Source organism: Peromyscus maniculatus, chromosome 16 (genome assembly GCF_049852395.1).
Source record: "Peromyscus maniculatus bairdii isolate BWxNUB_F1_BW_parent chromosome 16, HU_Pman_BW_mat_3.1, whole genome shotgun sequence".
In the NCBI taxonomy this organism is placed as follows: Eukaryota; Metazoa; Chordata; class Mammalia; order Rodentia; family Cricetidae; genus Peromyscus; species Peromyscus maniculatus.
In genome coordinates this window covers 34,879,521-34,899,859 of record NC_134867.1, presented here as the reverse complement: position 1 = coordinate 34,899,859, position 20,339 = coordinate 34,879,521, and the positions used below count along the sequence as shown (strand labels likewise).

Below are 20,339 nucleotides of genomic sequence, written 5' to 3'. Positions count from 1 at the left end.
GCATCAAAGCATTTGTTTTTTTCTTATCGGTAGAGTAATAAGCTGAAATAAAACAAGTCAAATCTCTGCTTCTCTCTGCTCTTGAAGACTGCTGGCTTCCCATGGGAGGGTCTACTGTGTAACGAACTTAACTACGGTCATCATAATGTGGCCAATGGCGAACGACTACTATATTTTGTTTTCCCTCTCTTAGTCTATCTTTTCCTCACTCTCTTCCCAACCCAAGCCTTGCTTTTCCTTCACACAGGAGCCACAGGGACCAAGACAGAAACACAAATAATATGTAGTTCCTTCTGGCTTTTATTTGCCAAAGAGACCAAGCTTGAACTTAACACAGCAAACTCCATAGGAGATAACAGGAATTCTCCACTCTAGTAATCAGTGACTTCCATTTGACCTTTAGGGGATTGGGAGTGGGGGGGGGGGCAGGTGAAAGTTGTCTACCCCACCCCGGGAAAATGACAGCTCTGATGACAGACAGCTAAGAGGAAGTGACTGCTATATGCTGGGCCACATGCTAAGGGCTCTTGCTTGTGTTAGCACTATTTACGGGGACAGCAAGTTTAAGTCAGGTTTTATTAACTGCTGCTAATAAAAGGCAGTTATGCCATAATTCCAGAATCTTCACCTAGAGTCTCAACCTAGACTCTAGAATTAGACTCCAGAATATTTTGCATAATTAACATAGGCAACACATTTGTGTAACCAAGGGATACCACTGACAACAACGAAGTGGGAAAAACATCTGGATTAGGAATATCTAAACAAACGGGGTGGTGTGGCACACACCTTAACCCTAGCACTAAGCGGGCAGAGGAAGGTGGATCTCTAAGAGTTCAAGCCAGCCTGGTCCATAGAGCTAGTTCCAGGATAGCCAAGGCTACACAGAGAGAAACCCTGTCTCGATAAACAAACAAAAAAAATTAAAGAGTGTAATGGAATGTGTCTGTAACCTCAGCACTGAAGCAGCTACTTGACACATCAAGTTTACGGATAACCTAAGCTACATCAAATAAAAAATAAAAAACCCTCTGTGCAATGACTATCAATCAGGATAAAGAATATTTCTTTAGAATCTCAATGCCTCCTTGGGTTTGTCCAAATTTACTCACAGTAGAGTAAGAATTTGAACAATAATATTCAAGAAAGACATATTACTCACATGTTTACTTCATCTTCATTTAATAACTGCATCACTAGCAAGGTGATATGAAAGGAACCATCACCAACCATGGCTTTGGCCAGTCGCTTATCCTGTTGTAGTATCGTGTCTTGCAAGACCTTAATTCCAGCTGTGATCTAATCACACATACAAAAAAAAAAAGATATAAGTAAGCAAAATTTTATAAGGCAAAATTTTAAATCAATACGAAAAATAACCAAGCAACTACCAAAATTAAAGGGACATCAAGATTCTGCAACCAAATACATTAACAGTCTACTTGTTCCCACACTTGCCAGAGTTGACTGAGACAGCTTGATATGCTATATAAACGTAGAAAATCACAAAAATGTGTGTCCGTCTGCCAGGCCACAGATCTGAGCGCAACACTCTTATTTTGCAGACTGGGTGGGGAAACTCCTCATGGCCACACATCCTTTTAGAAATGTGTCCTTGTAATATGGGTCTGACTCACTAATCATGACCATTCCTAAGAAAAAAAGCTTTATTCTTCCAGAGAAAGGTCAAATCAGCAGACAACATTCCATTTCTGTTAGAAGTAATATTTATTTGTCCCACAGTGAATTGCTGGACCTGTTCCTCACTGCTTTTAAGCTTCTCTAGGATAAGGGGAATTCCAATAAGAATGACTGCTGGCATTTTCTTCCTGCCTTGTGAGGGGTGGGGCGTAACCATGGAGACAGTGCTGAAGGCAATCCAAACTGTGACAGTGCGCATCCCAGCGAAAGCCTGCAGGTCGGGCTGCTCGTCTGTCTTCCCTCTCAGTACCTGTTCCTCTGGAACAGGAAGAGGAGTGATGTATCTCCCGCCTCCATTTCCCGTTAGAGCCATAGATGTCAGTCAAGCTGTAAACGTCAGCGCATGGGAGAGTTATCGGAAGTAAAATAGAAAGCCTAGAGAAAGGTCTGAGAGAATTCGGAGAAGCCTGGGGACAGCAGAATCGTTATGAGACAAGGAAAAGCTGGGCTGGCAATAGAGGGAGCAGACAGTAAAACAAAACAGAAGAGGGGGTGCGGGCGGGGGGGGGCACTGGGCCATGAGCACAGCATGCTGTTCTGATTCTGGAGTCACTGTGTTATCCTCAACAATGGCCCCATTATTGGGGGAATGTACGGAGCAAATCATAAGACAATGTCCTGGGACCTAGCCTTTCTCCTTGAACCAGGCTCCAAGTCCACTGCTTCACGAGGCTCCCTGGTTCTCCTTTATCCCTGTAGAGCCCGTTCTGAGTAAGAATCTTGTGAAGTCACTTCGGAGAAAAATCTCCCATCCTTGGTATCCTGACCACCTTCCCCATGGCCTGCCGTGGACCGTGATTCAGTCTAGACACGTTTCTTCTTAGCAGTGTTCTATCCACTGACCTTACCACTGATCCTTGTTACAAATTCCCACTGTACTTTCTGTGGTCAGTACAAAGTCCATCTCTCTCCATAAGGCCATTTCCTAGCTCCTATATCCCTTATCCATCTCCATGGACCCTGGTAAAGTGAAACCAATCTGGCCCTAAAATTGTCCAAGGAGATTAAAAATACCCTCAACTTGGCTTAAACTGGAAAAAAAAAATCAGCAAAATTTGACTCCAGTCATTTCTAGTCATTTCTGGTTTTGTTAGACAGAAACATAAATTAACCTCAGCCAATCATAAGCGCCCAACTAACTATGATGTTTGTGTGACTGGGGATGTTCCAACAAGGTAAACTATAAAGGCAACTTCGTAAGTGCAAATTTGACTCCCACGTTTTTCCTATAAATACCTGCCTCTGCCACAAGGAAACTAGAACACTGACCCTCTTTTAAGTCTGGTGTCCCCAATTCACAAATTGTTCCTTACTCAAACTTGAAAATGTTATTATGCCCAAGATTTTCTCTAGGAGTTTAGTGGCAGAAGTGGAACTTGAGGGAGACCCGAGTGACCTCCAGGAACACTGAGGAGCCAGACTAAAGGAAGGGACCAGGTCCATTAGAGTTCCAGCAGGTGAAATACGCCTGAGCAAAATACTGGCCCATCTTCAAAAGCTGCTTCTGGGGACCCAACAAACAGCTGAAAGGCCCATGCAAGCTTTTCCCACTGTCTTCCCACAGGAGACTGAATGGTCTATTATTCAATCATGTAAGCAGGAAAACAAACAGATGACTCATTCTGATTGCAGTCCTAGATTAGGAATCTCGCTCATTAAACATTGTCATTAAGAACACAGCTTGAGTATTTCTCTTTCTAATTCTATAAACCTTGTTATTACAAAGAAAAAAGGAAACCTTGCAAATAAATAAAAACATCACACACCAAGGTTAAGCAGACTCAAAGCAGTAGTATTTCTTACTGGCACTGAAATGACTTTTATGGATATTTGTCAGAGGGCGTGGTGACCTGCAGAGAAACAGAAGATTGAACCACAGCCAAACAGCTTAAAAGAGCAAAAAGAACAAGATGAGAACCAGCTCAGTCCATGAGTAAAGGCACCTGTGCCAGCCCTGAGGATCTGAGTTCAATCCCCATGATCCACATGGGGAAGAAAAGAGCTGACTCCTACAAGTTTCCTCTGGTCACCAGATGTACACACACACACACACACACACACACACACACACACACACACACACACACAAACACACACACTAAAATATTATAAAAATAAATAAGGAAGGAAAAGAATCCCGAGTCTCATGTCCTTGTGACTAAAAAAAGCTATAGGGACAAAGAGCAAGAGTTTTTCCTCTCAAGTCTGATCTCAAGAGGTCCTAAACCAAGAGACCCTGTACCTACAGATTTCTGTCGCCACTACAGAGTCACACTCAAAGAAAGGAGACTTACGCTACCAGTCTTCCAAAAAAGCCAGGCCTTTTTGGTAGAGACCTGTCTCCATCCAGTGACCCCTCAGGGTCTCCACTCTTGAAATAAAGGCCAATGCCAATGGGGCTACTACATCACTTCCAGTAACACACTGCAATAAGCATGGGCAGGCACAGATCAAAATCAGTGGGAAATCACACGTGCGCACACCACTGGGAGAACAAAAGTCCACCCTCGCTGCTTTACACTCCACTCTAGAAAATCAGCAAACCCCCTCCGTATAAAGAAAGTATTTCAGTGGGGTGGGTGGGGTTCAAATCAAATCCAGAGAAATCTCTGCCGGACCAGTTCACACGTCTTCTGCAGCATTCTCAGAAGTGTGCTTCCTTCCTACTGTGCGGCAGTGGGATGAAAAGAGCCTTCGGCCCTGAGGGGACACACCAAGCTCTCTCTGGAGGAAGAAATGATTCCAGGGTTCTCTGATTCTCTGGAGTCTGAGGGCTACACTGCTCCTCACAAACAGGGACTGATAAAATAGAAACCCAGACCTCTCTAAGCTCCCAGTCACTTGTAGGTTTCCTCTCCAGCCAGCACAGGGAAAAGTCCAGGTATAAATATCCAAGTAGACCGGCCATTACTTCAATTGTCCCACTTCCTAAAGCTGTCGAGTCGAAGGACTTTCACTAACTGTGTGGGGGTGGGGGTCAAGACAAGGTCACGAAATAGCTCCGACTAACTGATGCCTGAGGCACTCCAACCCTTGTTGTGACATATTTGATCACACTATGTAAAGATATGTCACCTGTGATTGCTTTAATAAAAAGCTAAACGGCCAATAGGGAGTCAGGAGGTATAGGCAGGACCTCTGGACAGAGAGCTCTGTGCAGAAGAAAGGTGGGGTCCCCAGCCAGAGGCAGAGGGAGCCAGACATGCAGGAAGAGAGGTAAAAGCCACACAAGTCACACAGCAGCACATAGATGAATAGAAATGGGTTCATTTAAGTTATAAGAGCTAGTAGGACAAGCCTAAGCTATAGACCGAGCTTTCATAATAATAAGTCTCCATGTCTTTGTGTGTGTGTGTGTGTGTGTGTGTGTGAGAGAGAGAGAGAGAGAGAGAGAGAGAGAGAGAGAGAGAGAGAGAGAGAGAGAGAGAGAGAGAGAGAGATATGGAGGCCCAAAGGAAATAAAAATCTGTCTATAAATCCTACCAGGCAAAAACCTAAGAGGAAGCAGAAGGTTTCTGTATACTTATCTGCAATAAATGAAATTGGAATTCCAAGATTCTTGGTGATTCTGGATCCTAACACTGTTATCTGATGTGCCTGCACATTCTAAACAGTTCACGTTGATGGACCTCTGCTTTTCCTTCTATGGCATTCCAGCTGATGAAAGCTGGGTTTTTGTTGTTGTTGTTGTTAGTTTGTTTGCCTTTAACAATCAGCAGTACACATAGGCTATATGTCATGTGGGTTCACTAAAGGCCCATCTTATCTGTCTCAAGCATTACACTATCAGCCCTGTAATTCATGGGAAAATTTACTTACTTACTATGCAGAGAATCTGATACTGTGTTCCCTACCAAAATAGAATCTGAAAAACTCAGTTCTTCTCCGACAGCACGTACTCTACCAGCACCAAAGGCTGGAAAACTTCAGATTTATCAAAAAGAGGTCCATTACTTAGGTTACAATCTGACTGAAGGAGAAATTTTCCCCACACATGGAAGAGTAAAGACAACCCATGGATTCCCCTGACTCCCAGCTTACAGATTACAGAGAGATTTCTGTAAACCTGGAGGACACTTACAAAAATTCTGCCAGAACCTTCTCTATGTGAAGATAGCCAGGAACAAGCTTTAGGTCAAATAAAGTTGGCCTCATGCTCATCTTCAGCATTTTAGTGCAATGTCTTACATGGTGAGATGGCTTTAGACCATGTGCACCTTTGACTTATCCAGTCATTGTGAAACTAAGAATTAAAAACTGTAAAATGCTTTGAAGACTATTATTTCCACAAAGCCACATGATACTTCTAATACAGGATTGACTTCAAGCCCATGAAAATTTAAAAGCTAATCTAATCATGCAACATATTTCTAACTATGCTTTGATGCTTCCAATTAATTTATAGATTCCCTGATACCATCTTAAGACTTTTTAAGTGCTTTTTATTCCTAATTACCATCTTTAAAAGACAAGAAAAACACTCCAGAATCTTTTTTTTTTTGGGGGGGGGGTAGAGGGTTGTTATTAAAAGAAACCAATTTTTACAGTCACTGTTTAATAAAATTCTACAAAACCATTAAACCTGATCCATCATCATAATCCCCCACCACTGGTTTGACTGCACAAAGTACATTTTCAAACTTAATACTAACAGTCTAACTTAAATAGGACATTAGAAGAAACACCTACAAATGAAAATTCTACTGAAATCTTAAAGCCATAGTCCACATGCCTAAACTAATGCAATTAGAAAATTCATCTTTATATCTTTGGAACTTCCTAATTGGTCGTGTGTGTGTGTGTGTGTGTGTGTGTGTGTGTGTGTGTGTGTGTGTGTGCATGTGTGTTTAAAATGGTATAAATTAGCATGCTTCTACCACAAGAGACAATAGTTTATTCTAATACACAGTAGAGGACTGCCTTTGATCTCATCTTGTGACATTGTTTTTAGAATTTTTCCAAGTTGCTAACATACCATTGCTGAGTCTCTTGCCTCATTAAGAGATATGAGAGTTTTATTAGTATGCTATCCAGGAGTTTGGGAATAGCTCACTGGTAGTGTACTGCCTAACAGACAAGATGACCTAGGTTTGATTTCTAAGACAAGGAGGAAAAATACATGTGATATGCATGCTACCTAACTTTCCTTTATAGCTAAATACTCTCAGGGGCTAGAGAACTGCCTCAGAGGTTGAGATCACTGGCTGCTCTTCCAGAGGACCTGGATCAGATTCCCCTGCACCCAAATGAATGGCAGCTCACAGCCATCTGTAAATCCAGTCCCAAGGGGATATGATGCCCTCTTCTGGTCTCTATAGTCACTGGGCACACATGTGGTACACAGTCATACATGTGAGCAAAATAGACAGAGAAAGCTAAATACTCTTGTTTTCCTTGTCTGTCAACAACCATGAAAAGTGTTTGAAAAACTATTACTATAGCAATATTGGAATAAAAGTAAAAAAAATCAGCCTCAAACAGAAAAGTGTTCTTTACTAAGTGTTTAATATAAGATGACTACAGATACTTTTCCATTTTTAGGACTGAATTCACTAATCTCCCACACCAAGACTAGCAACTTTCACATTACAAAAATGAAGAAATGTGGAATCAAATGCTTTTAAAAGTCCTGAAGGTAATTTGTCCATTAACATACAAAAAAAAGTATTTAAAAATTAGTAGACTCCTAATCTCAGCAGCTTCTGATGAGCTTCTTGCATGTCTTTCAATGCTGATTGGTTTGCAACAGTTAGGATCATGAATGTCCCCCCAAAGGCCCAGGTGTGGGCGGCTTAGCCCCCAGGGTGGAGCTTCCTTAAGAGCCTCCTAAGAAGTCAGAAGATCACAGGTGGAGTGTCCTTGAAGGGATTTCTGTACCCCAGTTCAATCCTCTATCTTTTGCCAAGAGAGGAGAAGTCTTGCTCCACCACAGGCTCCAAGCATGTGATGGAACTTCACCTTAGGCCCGAAAGCAATGCCAATCCATCAAGGACTGCCACTTCCAAACCTGGGAACCCAAATAACATTGCTCTTTAGGGGTCAATAATCTCAGCTGCTTTGTTACAGAGGCAAGCAACAAGCGTATTACCTCTCCTATGAAAGTACATAAATAATTATACAGTTGTGCCCATTAAAGAACAAGCTTTATTATAAGCCATCAAATTTTTTCCTTTTTTTAATTAAGATTTATTTATGTTGTATGTATATGGGCACTTTGTCTGCACATACATCTGCACACCAGAAGAGAGCATCAGACAGTTGTGAGCTGCCATGTGGGTGCTGGGATTTGAACACAGGACCTTCAGAAGAAGAGAACAGTGAGTGCTCTTAACCACTGAGCCATCTTCTCCAGCCCCTTTTTCCTTCTTTTAAGCTAATATGTAATTACATGTTAATGGCAAAACACACACTCCTATGCTACCAGTTAGGATATTACCTAGCTGTAACTCGAATATATTTTCTAATCCTATTTCTTAAAAATGTGAAATGAAAAAATTTCCATAACAAAGAATTCTAAACTACGGAAAACATGCTTAAAATCAAAGAGCCATGTAATTGTGAATGCTTTCTCTTTTTTTCTTGAAAGCTGGGTGCCAAGAAGCTGAGGCCAAAAGTAGAGCAACTCATTGTGAATGTCCTGGCTTCCAAGAGCCTGTTTGCAGGTCACTCAACTGGAACTTGGAATACAGTCTTCCATTGAAACAATGTGACAAATGGGCCTTCTTTCCCAGGCCTTCCTACCCAGCCTCGAAAGTAGTTTAAAAAGAAAGTGAACATTTGCTACTTTAAAACAGACAAACACCAAAAGCTCTCAGCAAAAGAATTGATACATACATCCACCCTTGTCCAGTTCTTACATCTTCTCCCATATTTGTATGTAAGTTTGATAAACTCACTGCTAGGAAAAATAAAGTCTCCCAGTAGCATTAAATTAAGCTACACTTCCCATGGCTATAAGACACTCTACCCCCTCTAAAATAATTTGCTATTGATATTATATTATGAAACAGCATTTGTATTTATTATTTTTAAGACTTAGGGGGCTAGGACTGAAACATTTGTCTAGTATATGTGAGGACCTGGGTTCAACCTCCAGCACCCCTTTTAAAAAAACAAAAAGTTCTGATTATAGCTTGCTATGGTAGAAACGCTCTTGAGTCCCTGAAATGACAGTGGGAATGGAGTCTGTGTGTGCAAATGCATACACCTACTTCTTGGAAAGCACCAGTCTAGGCACTGAGAATCCAATAAAACATCTTGTAGGGAAAACAAACTGTAAGAATGGCATGTGACAATTCGAAACTGTACTGACCTTTAACTAAGGAATGGAATGGGAATTGGGGAGGTTACCTGGCCAAGAAGGCCAGAGAGGCCGGGCGGCGGCAGGTGGCGCACGCCTTTAATCCCAGCACTCCGGGAGGCAGAGCCAAAGCGGATCTCTGTGAGTTCAAGGCCAGCCTGGTCTACAGAGTGAGATCCAGGGCAGGCACCAAAAATAAAAAAATAAAATAAAATAAAACGACCAGAGAGGCTCAAACAGAAAGAAGGACTGATGTGGAGAAGACCAGAACAGCGGTCTTTAAAGAAGGGGGGTTGGGAGTACATCTCTATCCTGGTGTCAATGGGGAAAGCCTGAAGCAAGCAGGCGGGTGGTGTGTTCAAGCATGGGGCCTGGAAAATGAGCACCTGAGGTTAGTGTTATCCCCTGATGAAGCTGAAACTCATAACCTAGTCACCTGAACCAGTACAGTTTGTAAGGCAGGTGTCAGGTCACCAGGGCTGTGAACTCCAAGCCATACAGGACTCCATCATCCCATCTCCCACACGCTCTGTGGACCAAATCCTAGTGGAAGATGGGAAGAGTTTCCCTGCCTTATGCCACTTGGTCCCCTTCTCTGTGTGCCATATCCCATCCCATCCCCCCACCAACCCTCACTGGAAAAGCAGAGGAATCAGCATTGATAGCAAGGGGATGTAGACACCCCAGGATGGATGCAAAGAAGAGAAGCATGAAGGGAGAAATAGACACCTAATGGCCTACTGGGTATAGGCCTGGAATCCCAGCTACTCAGGAGGCTGAAGCAGGGAGATCACAGGTCCAAGGCTAGCCTAGACAACTGCGTGTTGTCTCACTAAGAAAGTAAGAAGAGTGCTGAGGATGCAATTTAGTGGGAGAGCACGTGCCTAACGTTTATGAGGCCCTCTAGCTCCAATCCCAGGTACAATCAGTCAATAAAACAAATTGCCTAGTTAAAGAATCAAACACGTTGATCGCTTGCTTGGAAGTTCCAGCAGGGATGTACAGCTATTCATATACCCTTTAACAAAGACCGGCTCTCCTCTATTAGGACAGTCTTTTTTACCAACCACACAGCTTTAGAAGGGATGCAGATGGAGTGGTTAGGGAGGAAGAGACACCTGCTTAGCCATCGAGATCAATCAAATAAACCCTGGTGATCAATGGGCTGACAGATATCACAACCTGATTTACCCTCATATCTAAACACACTGGGAGACTCTTCAGTGGGATGATCTCCAAGCAACGAACCAAAACAAAACAAAACCTGGCTTCTCTGCTAGCCAGAAGTCATGTGTCTTCAGGGAAGTCACTCTCCAGCTGTCCACCGTTTGGTCTCCTCGGGGTCTGGCTTCCATCTGGCTGCCCATTCAAGCGGCAGCGCTTCACGACCTGCTCTTGCCTAATGTCCACGTGTACACAGTCCTAAAGCAAGAGGAAACCAACCCAAACAACATACCAGCATCTGAAGACGATGGGCAGTTGCTCATGCTCTAAGATGTGCATCACCCAAACCCTTCCAAGGATTACCCCACTGCTAGTAAAACCAGAACATGAATCTGAGGTCTTTTTTTTTTTTCCCTTCTGATTGTGTTTTCTCCCTAGTTAAACTGTCTCAACGATGGGGTATTTCCTAGAATGACCCAACAAAATTCAGTTGTTTTTTTTTTTCCCCCTCTGGTGTTTTTTCATTTGACTTAAAATGCTCAGCAGGGCTGGGATTATACCTTAGTGGTAGAGCACATACCTAGCAAATCTACGACCCTGGGTCGGATCCTCAGCAACACTAAAAGATTGCCTAGCTCAGCGGTTCTCAGCCTTCTTCATGCTGCGACCCTTTAATACAGTTCCTCATGGTGTGGAGACCCCCAACTGTAAAATTATTTTTGTTGCTACTTCATAACTGTAATTTTGCTAGTTATGAATCGTGGTGTAAAATCTGTGTTTTCCGATGGTCTTAGGCGATCCCTGTGAAAGGGTCATTCCACGCCCAAAGAGGGTGCAACCCCCAAGTTGAGAACCACTGGCCTAGTCAAAAAGAGTATACACAACTCACAAGAGAACCCTGGCCTGCCTGGTCAAAGAGAGTATATACAAAGCTCACAATGAGATTCGGATCTGGCCCTGGCCTTAGGCTAAGATGTAAAGGCAGCCTTGTGAATGCAGTATTCTTCCCAGGTGTTTTCATTCCCATGTCACTGCATTCGTGTCAGTTAGATGCAGTATTGCTTTTTCTTCTTTATTTTATTTTACAATATAATTTAATTCTACATATCAGCCATGGATTCCCTTGTTCTCCCCCCTCCCGGCCCCCAGTATTTCTTTTTCTATCTTAAGAATATCATAGTACAGCCGGGCGTTGGTGGCACACGCCTTTAATCCCAGCACTTGGGAGGCAGAGCCAGGCGGATCTCTGTGAGTTCGAGGCCAGCCTGGGCTACCAAGTGAGCTCCAGGAAAGGCGCAAAGCTACACAGAGAAACCCTGTCTCAAAAACCAAAAAAAAATATCATAGTACAGTATCACTGGCTGGTCCCATTTTCTGCCTTTTATGCAACACTGATTTTTCAGATTTTAATAGACTTCTACCGAGTGTGACATACAATCTTAAATTGGTACAGGTTGAGTATTCCTAATCCAAAAACTTAAAATCTAACTGCTCCAAACCCAAAACACAAAGCAAGGGAAAATTTTCACATCTGACACCATCTGGTTGCAGTCAAGACCCCAGAAGCACTAGAAACCATGCATTAAATGACCTTCAGGATATGTGAAGAAGATAAGTATGGAAAACAAATGTTCCCTGTTTAGACTTGGATCTCGCCCCCAGACTCATCGTGTACATACAAATCCCGACTAGTCGAAATCCAAACTAGGCCAAAATGTGTCCCATTCCTGGACTCTGGCATTTTGAGCAAGGGATACTCAACCTACACAGCAATGAGTAATGTTAAAGAAACGGCACTGCATCCCCATCATATGATCCACGTCCTATGATGGCCTGTGAAACAAGAAGCCGGGTATCCCATCTCCCCAGAGGCTCCGGAGTCCTCTTTTCCCGCATGCGCACTGCTCTCCGCTTCTAAAGAGGCCAATACACTGAGAGAGACTTTGCAAACGATCTTGACATGGACCTGGGAGGATGGCTTTTAGATCAACCAAATCAACCCTGGCATCAGAGGGCTGACAGATATCCCAGCTTGATTGCCCTCATATCTGAACACACTGGGAGACGCTAATGGAATGATATCTAAGCAACAAATAAAAACAATAACAAAAAAAAACAAAAAACAAAAAAAAAAACCACACACACACAAAAAAAAAAACAACTGGCTTCTCTTCTGGTCACAAGTCACAGGTCTTGAGGGAAGTCACTGACTTCTGTCTACCATTTGGTCTCCCAAGGGTCTGTCTTCCACCTGGTCATGTTATCATTAAATGTGATTATTTGAACAATATTTTTCAAAACTATTATGTAAATAACTTTCTATAACTTACATGGGAAATTTCCCCACATGGTCCTACCATGTTATCAACGATTACTAGAATCTCCAAGCAAGTGGGCTGACAAATATTTAATATCCTTTAAAGATAGTTTAGAATAAAACTTCATAGTAAAAAAAAAAAAAAAAAGGTTCTTAAGAAACTATCACCTTTTTGTTGGTGATCGGAACAGACAAGAAATAGTTGGGTTGATAATCTTTGGGGGTTTTTTTCCTCTTCTTTATGCACTCATTCTTCATGACTTCCTTTTCTTTGCCTCTCTTTGAATGGATCTGAGGTCCGTCCATGACTAGAGGGAAACAAAGCAAAGCGAGAGAGTGTCTCACACACTTAAACAAAGACAACCTAGTTTAAAAATAAGCCGTGCGGTATATATAACAAGCAGCAATATCCCGTATAACTCATTTTCAAATCTAAAGCAAGAGTCGGCAAGCACTTCCACAAGGAACATAATTGTAAACGGTTTAAGCTTTGCAGACCATAGGGTCTGCGTGGCAGCTACCTCACTCTGCCAAAGCAAATGAAAAGATAGAGCTGTGTCCCAATAAAACTTTACTTACAAAAGGAGGTCAGGCTCATACCTTAGGGCAACACTAACAAGCACTCTCTACCACGTGCCATAGGTTTGTTGTTGTTGGGGGTTTTTTCTTCATTGTTTTTGCTTTATTTTGTTTTTTGAAGAAGGGTCTTCTTCCTTAGCCCCTCAAGTTCAGGACTGTGAGCTTGTGCACCACTGTGTCTGGCATCACGGTCTTTCTACCACCAAGGAAGTGGATTGTCGGTTGGTTGGTTTGGGTTTGTTTATTTCATCCACTCCCTGTGACCTAACTTCCTTCCGCTAGCCCGCTTCCTCCTAGCACAATCTCCCATCTCTTCCCAGCAGCACTGGCGACCTAATATTCAGGCCACTGTGGATATTCGTGATCCAAATTGTCGCAAGTGGATCATGTCAGACAGGCCCTAATGTCAATTTAAAAATCTTTCCATTGACTAAAGATGAGACGGTACGAGCATCAAACTGAACACCAAATTTAGCAATGTGACTTTTATCAGATATGACCAAAGCCATCAGTTCATAATGATTCTAAAAAGGAAAAATTTAAACCACAATTCAATTACCTCTGGAGAAGTCAGACAACCATTCTGAAAAAATAGTCACTCACGGGCACATAGTACAGTTCTACACCCCTGTAGTGTGTTTTGGGTTTTCCCCCCTTATTCCAGTGCCCTGTTGACACAATCAACCTGTGACACTGAGAGCCACTGCCATGCCTTATCTTGTTTATAGAGCCTTCTTGTTATTTACCAAGTTCTTCTGGAGAACTAAAGCACTGAATCTCTCTGCTCTCTCACTCCCTGACTTCATTTTCCTTCCAACTTTGGGATCACAGTCTGTGTTCTGAAGGGCAGTTTGCTGTTATTCCGTTTACTTGCTTTCACATGAAAAGATAAAAAGCAAATATTTATATAACCATCTAGCTTACTGATAGAATTGGTGACTTGAGGTCACAAAATGCAGAAAACTTTGGCCGTCTGCCCTGGATCGTTCAGATTATTTATAGTAATTTCATTGGTTAGCAAAAAGTCATCCGTGGAAGTACAGCTTGTAAACCCATAAACTTAATTTATTATACTTGTTAATTTTCATAATGACTTCAGTAGCCATTTAATGTGCACTGGTAAACTTGATGTCATTGACGAAGGCCGCTACTTTCTCAACCGCAGATTTTTTTTTTTTAACTAAAGTACCACGTGTCAATTTATGTAAATTATCTAATTTTTCCTCAATTCTATTTATTCATTCAAAAACTACAAGGGAGTGAGTTAGAAGAGAAATTAATTTAATTAAGTACTCCATCTGTTATTGTGGGTTGATTGTTTCCACACTTGCCCTTAATTAAGATGCTGGGAATAAATTAAGAGTTTGTTTTGATATTTGCTTTCTTGTTATTTAGGCAGATAAAAAATCTTTCAAGTAGACTGGGAGTGGCTATGCTCACCTGCAATTCCAGCACTTGGGAAGACTGAGATGGGAAGGTTACTGAGTTCAAGGTCAACCTGGATTACACATGGAGTCACTATCTTTAAAAAAAAAAAAAAAAAAAAAAAAAAAAAAGCCTAGTGACATCATAACCATCTTAGTCTGCAGCATTCTCTATGATATTCACACAAATAAAAAATAATAGCCTAGTAGGTTGACCCACCCTCACATCTACATCATCAATGACCTGCTGGAGTGTGTGAAGGAACTGGTCCTTTGGAAAGATAACCGCAGGATCTCCATGACTCAGAGCAACAGCAGGATGTCCAAGAGGAGTTTCGATGAGGGTCCGGTGATGATGGTGTGTCAGAGGCCTTGCACCAGACCAATGACTCATTGCAATGAACACTTTGTGTGTGGAGGGGGGAGCTGACTGGACAAAAGGGTCCACTGCATAACACACTACAGCACCCAATGCCACTAGGATGAGTGAAGAGGTTTTGGAAAGATGGAAGAGCGAGGTGGTTCTTTTGTATGTGTGTGTTTTGTTTCGTTTTTTTTTTTTTTTTTTTTTTTTTTTTTTTTTTTTTGGTTTTTCGAGACAGGGTTTCTCTGTGTAGCTTTGCGCCTTTCCTGGAACTCACTTGGTAGCCCAGGCTGGCCTCGAACTCACAAAGATCCGCCTGCCTCTGCCTCCCGAGTGCTGGGATTAAAGGCGTGCGCCACCAACGCCCGGCTTTGTTTCGTTTTTAATTGATTTTTTTTTTGCGGGGGGAGGTTCTTTGGAGGGGTGAGAGAAGGATTTGGAGGGACTGGGAGGTGAGTGGGATTCGGGTGCATGATGTGAAATTCTCAAAGAATCAATAAAGAATTATGTTATCAAAAATAAATAAAATACCCTAATAAAGCAATTCTCAGAACATATCCACGCATTATGCATGACACATTACGGTATTCGGTATTTGCCTTCCCAATTAATTATATAAAGGACACAGAACATAATTTACCTCTGTTTAACTGACACAGAATAATCACTGATATCTGTATATACTAAGATAAATCTTTTCTATACAAAATTTTCAGATGAATTCTTGTTTTATATTTTAAATTTTTTAAACTATAACTTAACTAGTTAATAAATAATATAATGGTCATTTCCTCTATCTCAAAATCTCCAATAGTTATATTAGAACTCTGTGTGAGGAAACCCGGCCTGGTGATACATGCTTATGTTCTAATGCTTGAGGGCAAGAGGATCAGAGGTTCAAGGCCAGGCTTAGCTACATAATGATTGTGAAGCCATGCTGAGCTCCCTGAGACTTAGTCTTAAAACATACACACATATAAACAAAACCAGTTTTGAGGACATAAAATACGGATTAATAATTTCTACAGAACCAAAGTTCACATTTAGGACAGACGACTAGAAACCAACTCTCAGTTTTTTTCTTTTGAGTCTTGATTTAAATGCAGCTTAAGAGCTGGAGAGAGGGCTCACAGGTAAGGGCGCTTGCCACCAAGCCCGATGATCTGAGTTCAATCCCCAGGACCTACACAGTGGAGAGAGAGAAGTGATCCCCTCAAGTTGTCCTCTGAACTCCACATGTGTGTTTTCGCATGCACACACTCATACCTATCTACCTACATACAGATATACCCACACAAACAAAAGAAAATGCAATTTTTAAACTGTCGCTTGATTGTTCAGAATTGACGATCTCAAATAACTAGAATCGGTGAAAATAAGCTCTCCCCCATCTCCTGTGAGAAGCAGGCTGGGCTATTCCTATCAGCAAAATGACTCCCCCTCCACTCTCAGAGGCAAAGAACAGCAACACCAAACATTTTCTGGATGCTCCCAGGGTTTCTAGCTAATTGAGTCACAATGTGCTTCTCTTATAGAGAGAAGAAACCCCCAAGTCCTGATGCCCTCCTCACTCAAGCTAGATTTAGCTGCTGGAACATGCCTAACCACCAGCCAAAGGTGTGATCCATTCTGCTCTGGCTCTTCACCATGTATGAGATGTTTCTTTCATATATACATTTATGGTTTAGTTATTATCTATCTCTGTGTTCTAGTAAATAACCCTAAATGTATCTTACATTCTTGTATTTGGTTATAATATTCAAAAATATTAATATTCCTATATAATTTCCTATATATATCCTCTTGTATAAAAACCACTCCCCCCAAGAAAATGCAAAACCCCGTTTCAGCCAACCAGACCCAGAAAAGATGACCTAGTGCACACTGAGAGAGGCATCACCTCTAAAATGAGACATCACCATCCAAAATGTCAAGAGAAGTGTTTTTTTCTGGAAAGTGGTACACTTCCCAGATGTTCTCCTTAGCACTGTTCTCCTTAACACTGTTCTCCTCGCGGTTCTGCCAGAGTTGCTATCATCAAGAATCTCTTAGCAGTGAACTCTCAATTCCCACACCCCAGGAAAACCAAAGAACCCACCAGCTTGAACCCGCCACCTGGAATCTTAAGACTGTTGTCTGAAGCATGAACCAAATTAATCTTATCAATAAAAAGCAGGAGTCACATATCCGGATAAAAACTAGGAGTCACATATCCGGGTAAGATCCTGAAAGATCAAAGAGGAGCCACCAGTGACTTCTTACCTCTTCGGATCCTCAAGCAGAAAGGGCTGAGATTTTGTCTCCACCTCACCTTATCACTTCCTCTCTCCGCCTCCTGAGTGCTGGGATAAAAAGGATGAGCCACCACCCCTTAGCCTCTATGGTTAGCTCTAGATCTCAAGCAAGCTTTATTTGTCAGAACACAAACAAAATATCACACAACAGTCGTCTACACAGCACCAGAAGACTGATGAACTTTGCATGGTCATAAGCACAGCAGAAAGCCAAGTAAGGGCCAAGTTAGATTCCCAGCCCCTACATCAGGTGGTTCACAACTGCCTAACTAACTCCAGTTCCAGGGGATCTGCTGCCCTCTTCAGGCCTCTACAGGCACTGCACTCACATGCACAAACCCTCACTCACACAGCTATATACATATACATAACTTACATATTTTATTTAACTTTTTTAAAACTCCTAGCTCTGCCAAGGGGTGGTTGCATGCCTTTAATCCTAGTACTCCAGAGGAAGAGGCAAGTAGATCTCTGAGCTTGCTCAAGGCTAGCCTGGTCAAAGAGTGAGTTCCAGGACAGCTAGGGACTACACATAGCAATCCTATCTTGAAAACCTAAAAAGAAAACAAACCTCCTAGTTCTTATATATTTATATAAAATTCCTACTTCACAAAAAAAAAAAACAAAACTAGTTAACAATTTCTAGTTAACTAGTTAACAAAGAATTTTTCTACCTGTTCCTTTATACCGTAAAGGAGAAAAAGCTACTGTTAAAAATAAGAGATGAGGCGGGGCACATCTTTAATCCCAGCACTGGGAGGCAGAGGCAGGCAGATCTCTGTGAGTTCGAGGCCAGCCTGATCTACAGAGTGAGTTCCAGGACAGCCAGAGCTCTTATACAGAGAAACCCTGTCTCAAAAAACAAAAACAAATGAGAGAGAGAGAGAGAAAGTTGCAGTCAAATAACTCGGAGTTATTTCAAAGGTTTTTGTAGGGGCTGGGGAGATAGCTGGGAAAAGTGTTTCTTGCAGAAGCATAAGGACCCCCATTTAATCCCAGGCACCACATCAAAGCCAGGCACAGCAGGATATGACTGTGACCCCAGGGCTGGGAGGCAGGGACAAGCCTAGGGCTTCCTGCCCAGCCAGCCCAGCTGAATCAGTGAGCTGCAAGATCAATGGGAGACTCTGTCTCAAAAAGTGATAAGGTAGAAGGGGATTAAATGTCATTTTCCAACCTCCACAGGCACGCATGTGTACCAGCACACACAACTGTACACACACACAACTGTATACACAGAGAGAGAGAGAGAGAGAGAGAGAGAGAGAGAGAGAGAGAGAGAACAAGGGTTTTATAAAGAAACACTTGTACACTGCTGTATGTTTAATTCCTCTCTTATACACATTTTGTCTTTTGATCTGTGCAGCATCGACATGAGGTTAAGCAAGAAGGAATTACAATCTGCATTTTCACAGTTAAAAGTATCACACAGTTTAAATGACCAGAGTCACACAAGAAGAAATTTCAATAATCAAAACTGAAGACACAGTTGTTTCTCCCCTTCCCCCACTGGACCCACGCATGAACTGGAGCTTAGAGTCTGAAACCCATCTTCCCACAGAAGAAATCTTCCACTCTGTGGTCCGGAATATAGGCTAACTATTCAAATTGTTTTAAAGCTCCTGAGACCTACAATATCAAAGCATGCTGTAATACTCCAACATTAAGAACGTACTTCGGTAGACTGCCCTTGGGGCTTTTACATTTATCATTGCTCTAGTAAGAACTATACCAAATCCTGTCAAAAAGAAAAAAAAAAGTCCCGCTTACATAAAGGGCCATCCTTCCCAAGGCCCACCCTGAGCAGAAGCAGCCATCCTTTTCAAAGCATGAAGTGAATACAAGTCATAAAGCACCCATCCTTCTTCCTGGTGCATGGTGGTCACTGCTCTCCTCAGTCGTCTTACAGAGGCTACAGAGGCTACAGAACACTGTTCTCTGGGATGCTGGAAGGATCTCATTATTCACACCTCCTGTAAGCTGTTCGGATATATATCTATGGGTAATATCAGAAGTACCAACAGCTGGACAGTGAACAGGTTTCATCCCCTGTTCCTGGATCACAGGGAAATCGGTCACCTTTGTGGAGGACAGAGTGCCAGTCATCATTTCTGTTCTATTTTCACAGCAACATGAACTCTGTTTTGGTGTTTCAGTCAAGTGTTGGTTATATCAAGTTTGTAGAGGAAGCTCTAAGAGACGACTGGATTGATGATCATGCTTGTCTGGTTCATGGACCGATGGACGGACCCTCTGAGTGCACAGCCAAGTGCTTGCATATACCCAAAAGCCGTTAACCATTTATTACATGAATAGGTAGGTACTTCTGAAATTGCAGAATTGCTTTATTTCTAAAGAAATAAAGTGGGTCATTATAAACCATGAAATGGTCGGCCAGACCCATGGCTTTCAGAAGTAACCACAGAATGACCTGGCCTAAAATGTTGGGAGCCATTTCTTCATATAATCCGTGACAGTTTTGACAACAAAGTACCAGGTAACTGTTAGCACTCAAAAGCATGGCAAGTCATCAGAACGAAGTGAAGATGAAATGCATGACTAAATGTCTGTCCACTGCTTCTAAGTATTTGTTTAAATAATACAGTACTCACTTCCACAGTCATCTTGAAGATCTACAGTAGCAAATGGCATGTCTGTCAGAGAATCCACAGTGCTGGCTTCTAATTCCCCTGAGACTTCCTCTTTTCTTAACACACGTTCACACTCACTGCCATTTATTTCTCCTGCAACACACCAGAAAAAGAAACAAATATCATTGAATTGTTATTGTTAAACTCCTACCCAGAAACCAAAACACCTCAGCCAAGTGGACAATACACAGCAACCTGCATAAGGAGAGGTTGTGACTTGCTCTTTTAACATAGTCATGTTTTGAAAGGTGCATCTTCACATTAAATAGTAAGCTTTCTAATGCTTTAATCCTTTTCTAAAGCACAGATGTCAACAGAGTAAATCAGTAATCTTCCATCTGTAAAAAACAAATTTTTCACATCTTTTGACAACAAACCAAGTTTGTTCCTTCACTTGTTTATTGTGTCTTCTCATGTTTACTTTCAATAATATCAGCTATCTGGGGGACTTGAAAAACGTTTTGATGTTGCTTTTATTAGTATATATTAATTACACAATACAGGTTTCGTTGTGACATTTTCCTAGGTGAACATGGTGTATTTTG

At 41.9% G+C, this 20,339-nt stretch overlaps 1 protein-coding gene across 4 annotated transcripts in view; it reads right to left on the bottom strand.

Moving 5' to 3' along the window:
• Akap7 (A-kinase anchoring protein 7) overlaps nucleotides 1-20,339 on the bottom strand; it is a 141,183-nt gene that overhangs the window by 111,639 nt on the left and 9,205 nt on the right. For 3 of the 4 annotated variants that reach the window (XM_076552618.1, XM_076552616.1, XM_076552617.1), the window contains exons 2-4: nucleotides 19,756-19,887; nucleotides 12,651-12,790; nucleotides 1,163-1,299 (exon numbers count right to left, since the gene is read on the bottom strand). In XM_076552618.1, coding sequence (XP_076408733.1) covers nucleotides 1,163-1,299; nucleotides 12,651-12,790; nucleotides 19,756-19,887 — 409 coding nt within the window. Of the gene's footprint in view, nucleotides 1-1,162; nucleotides 1,300-12,650; nucleotides 12,791-13,082; nucleotides 13,278-19,755; nucleotides 19,888-20,339 lie in introns of those variants that run through there. The other variant, XM_076552619.1, reaches the window with a different exon arrangement.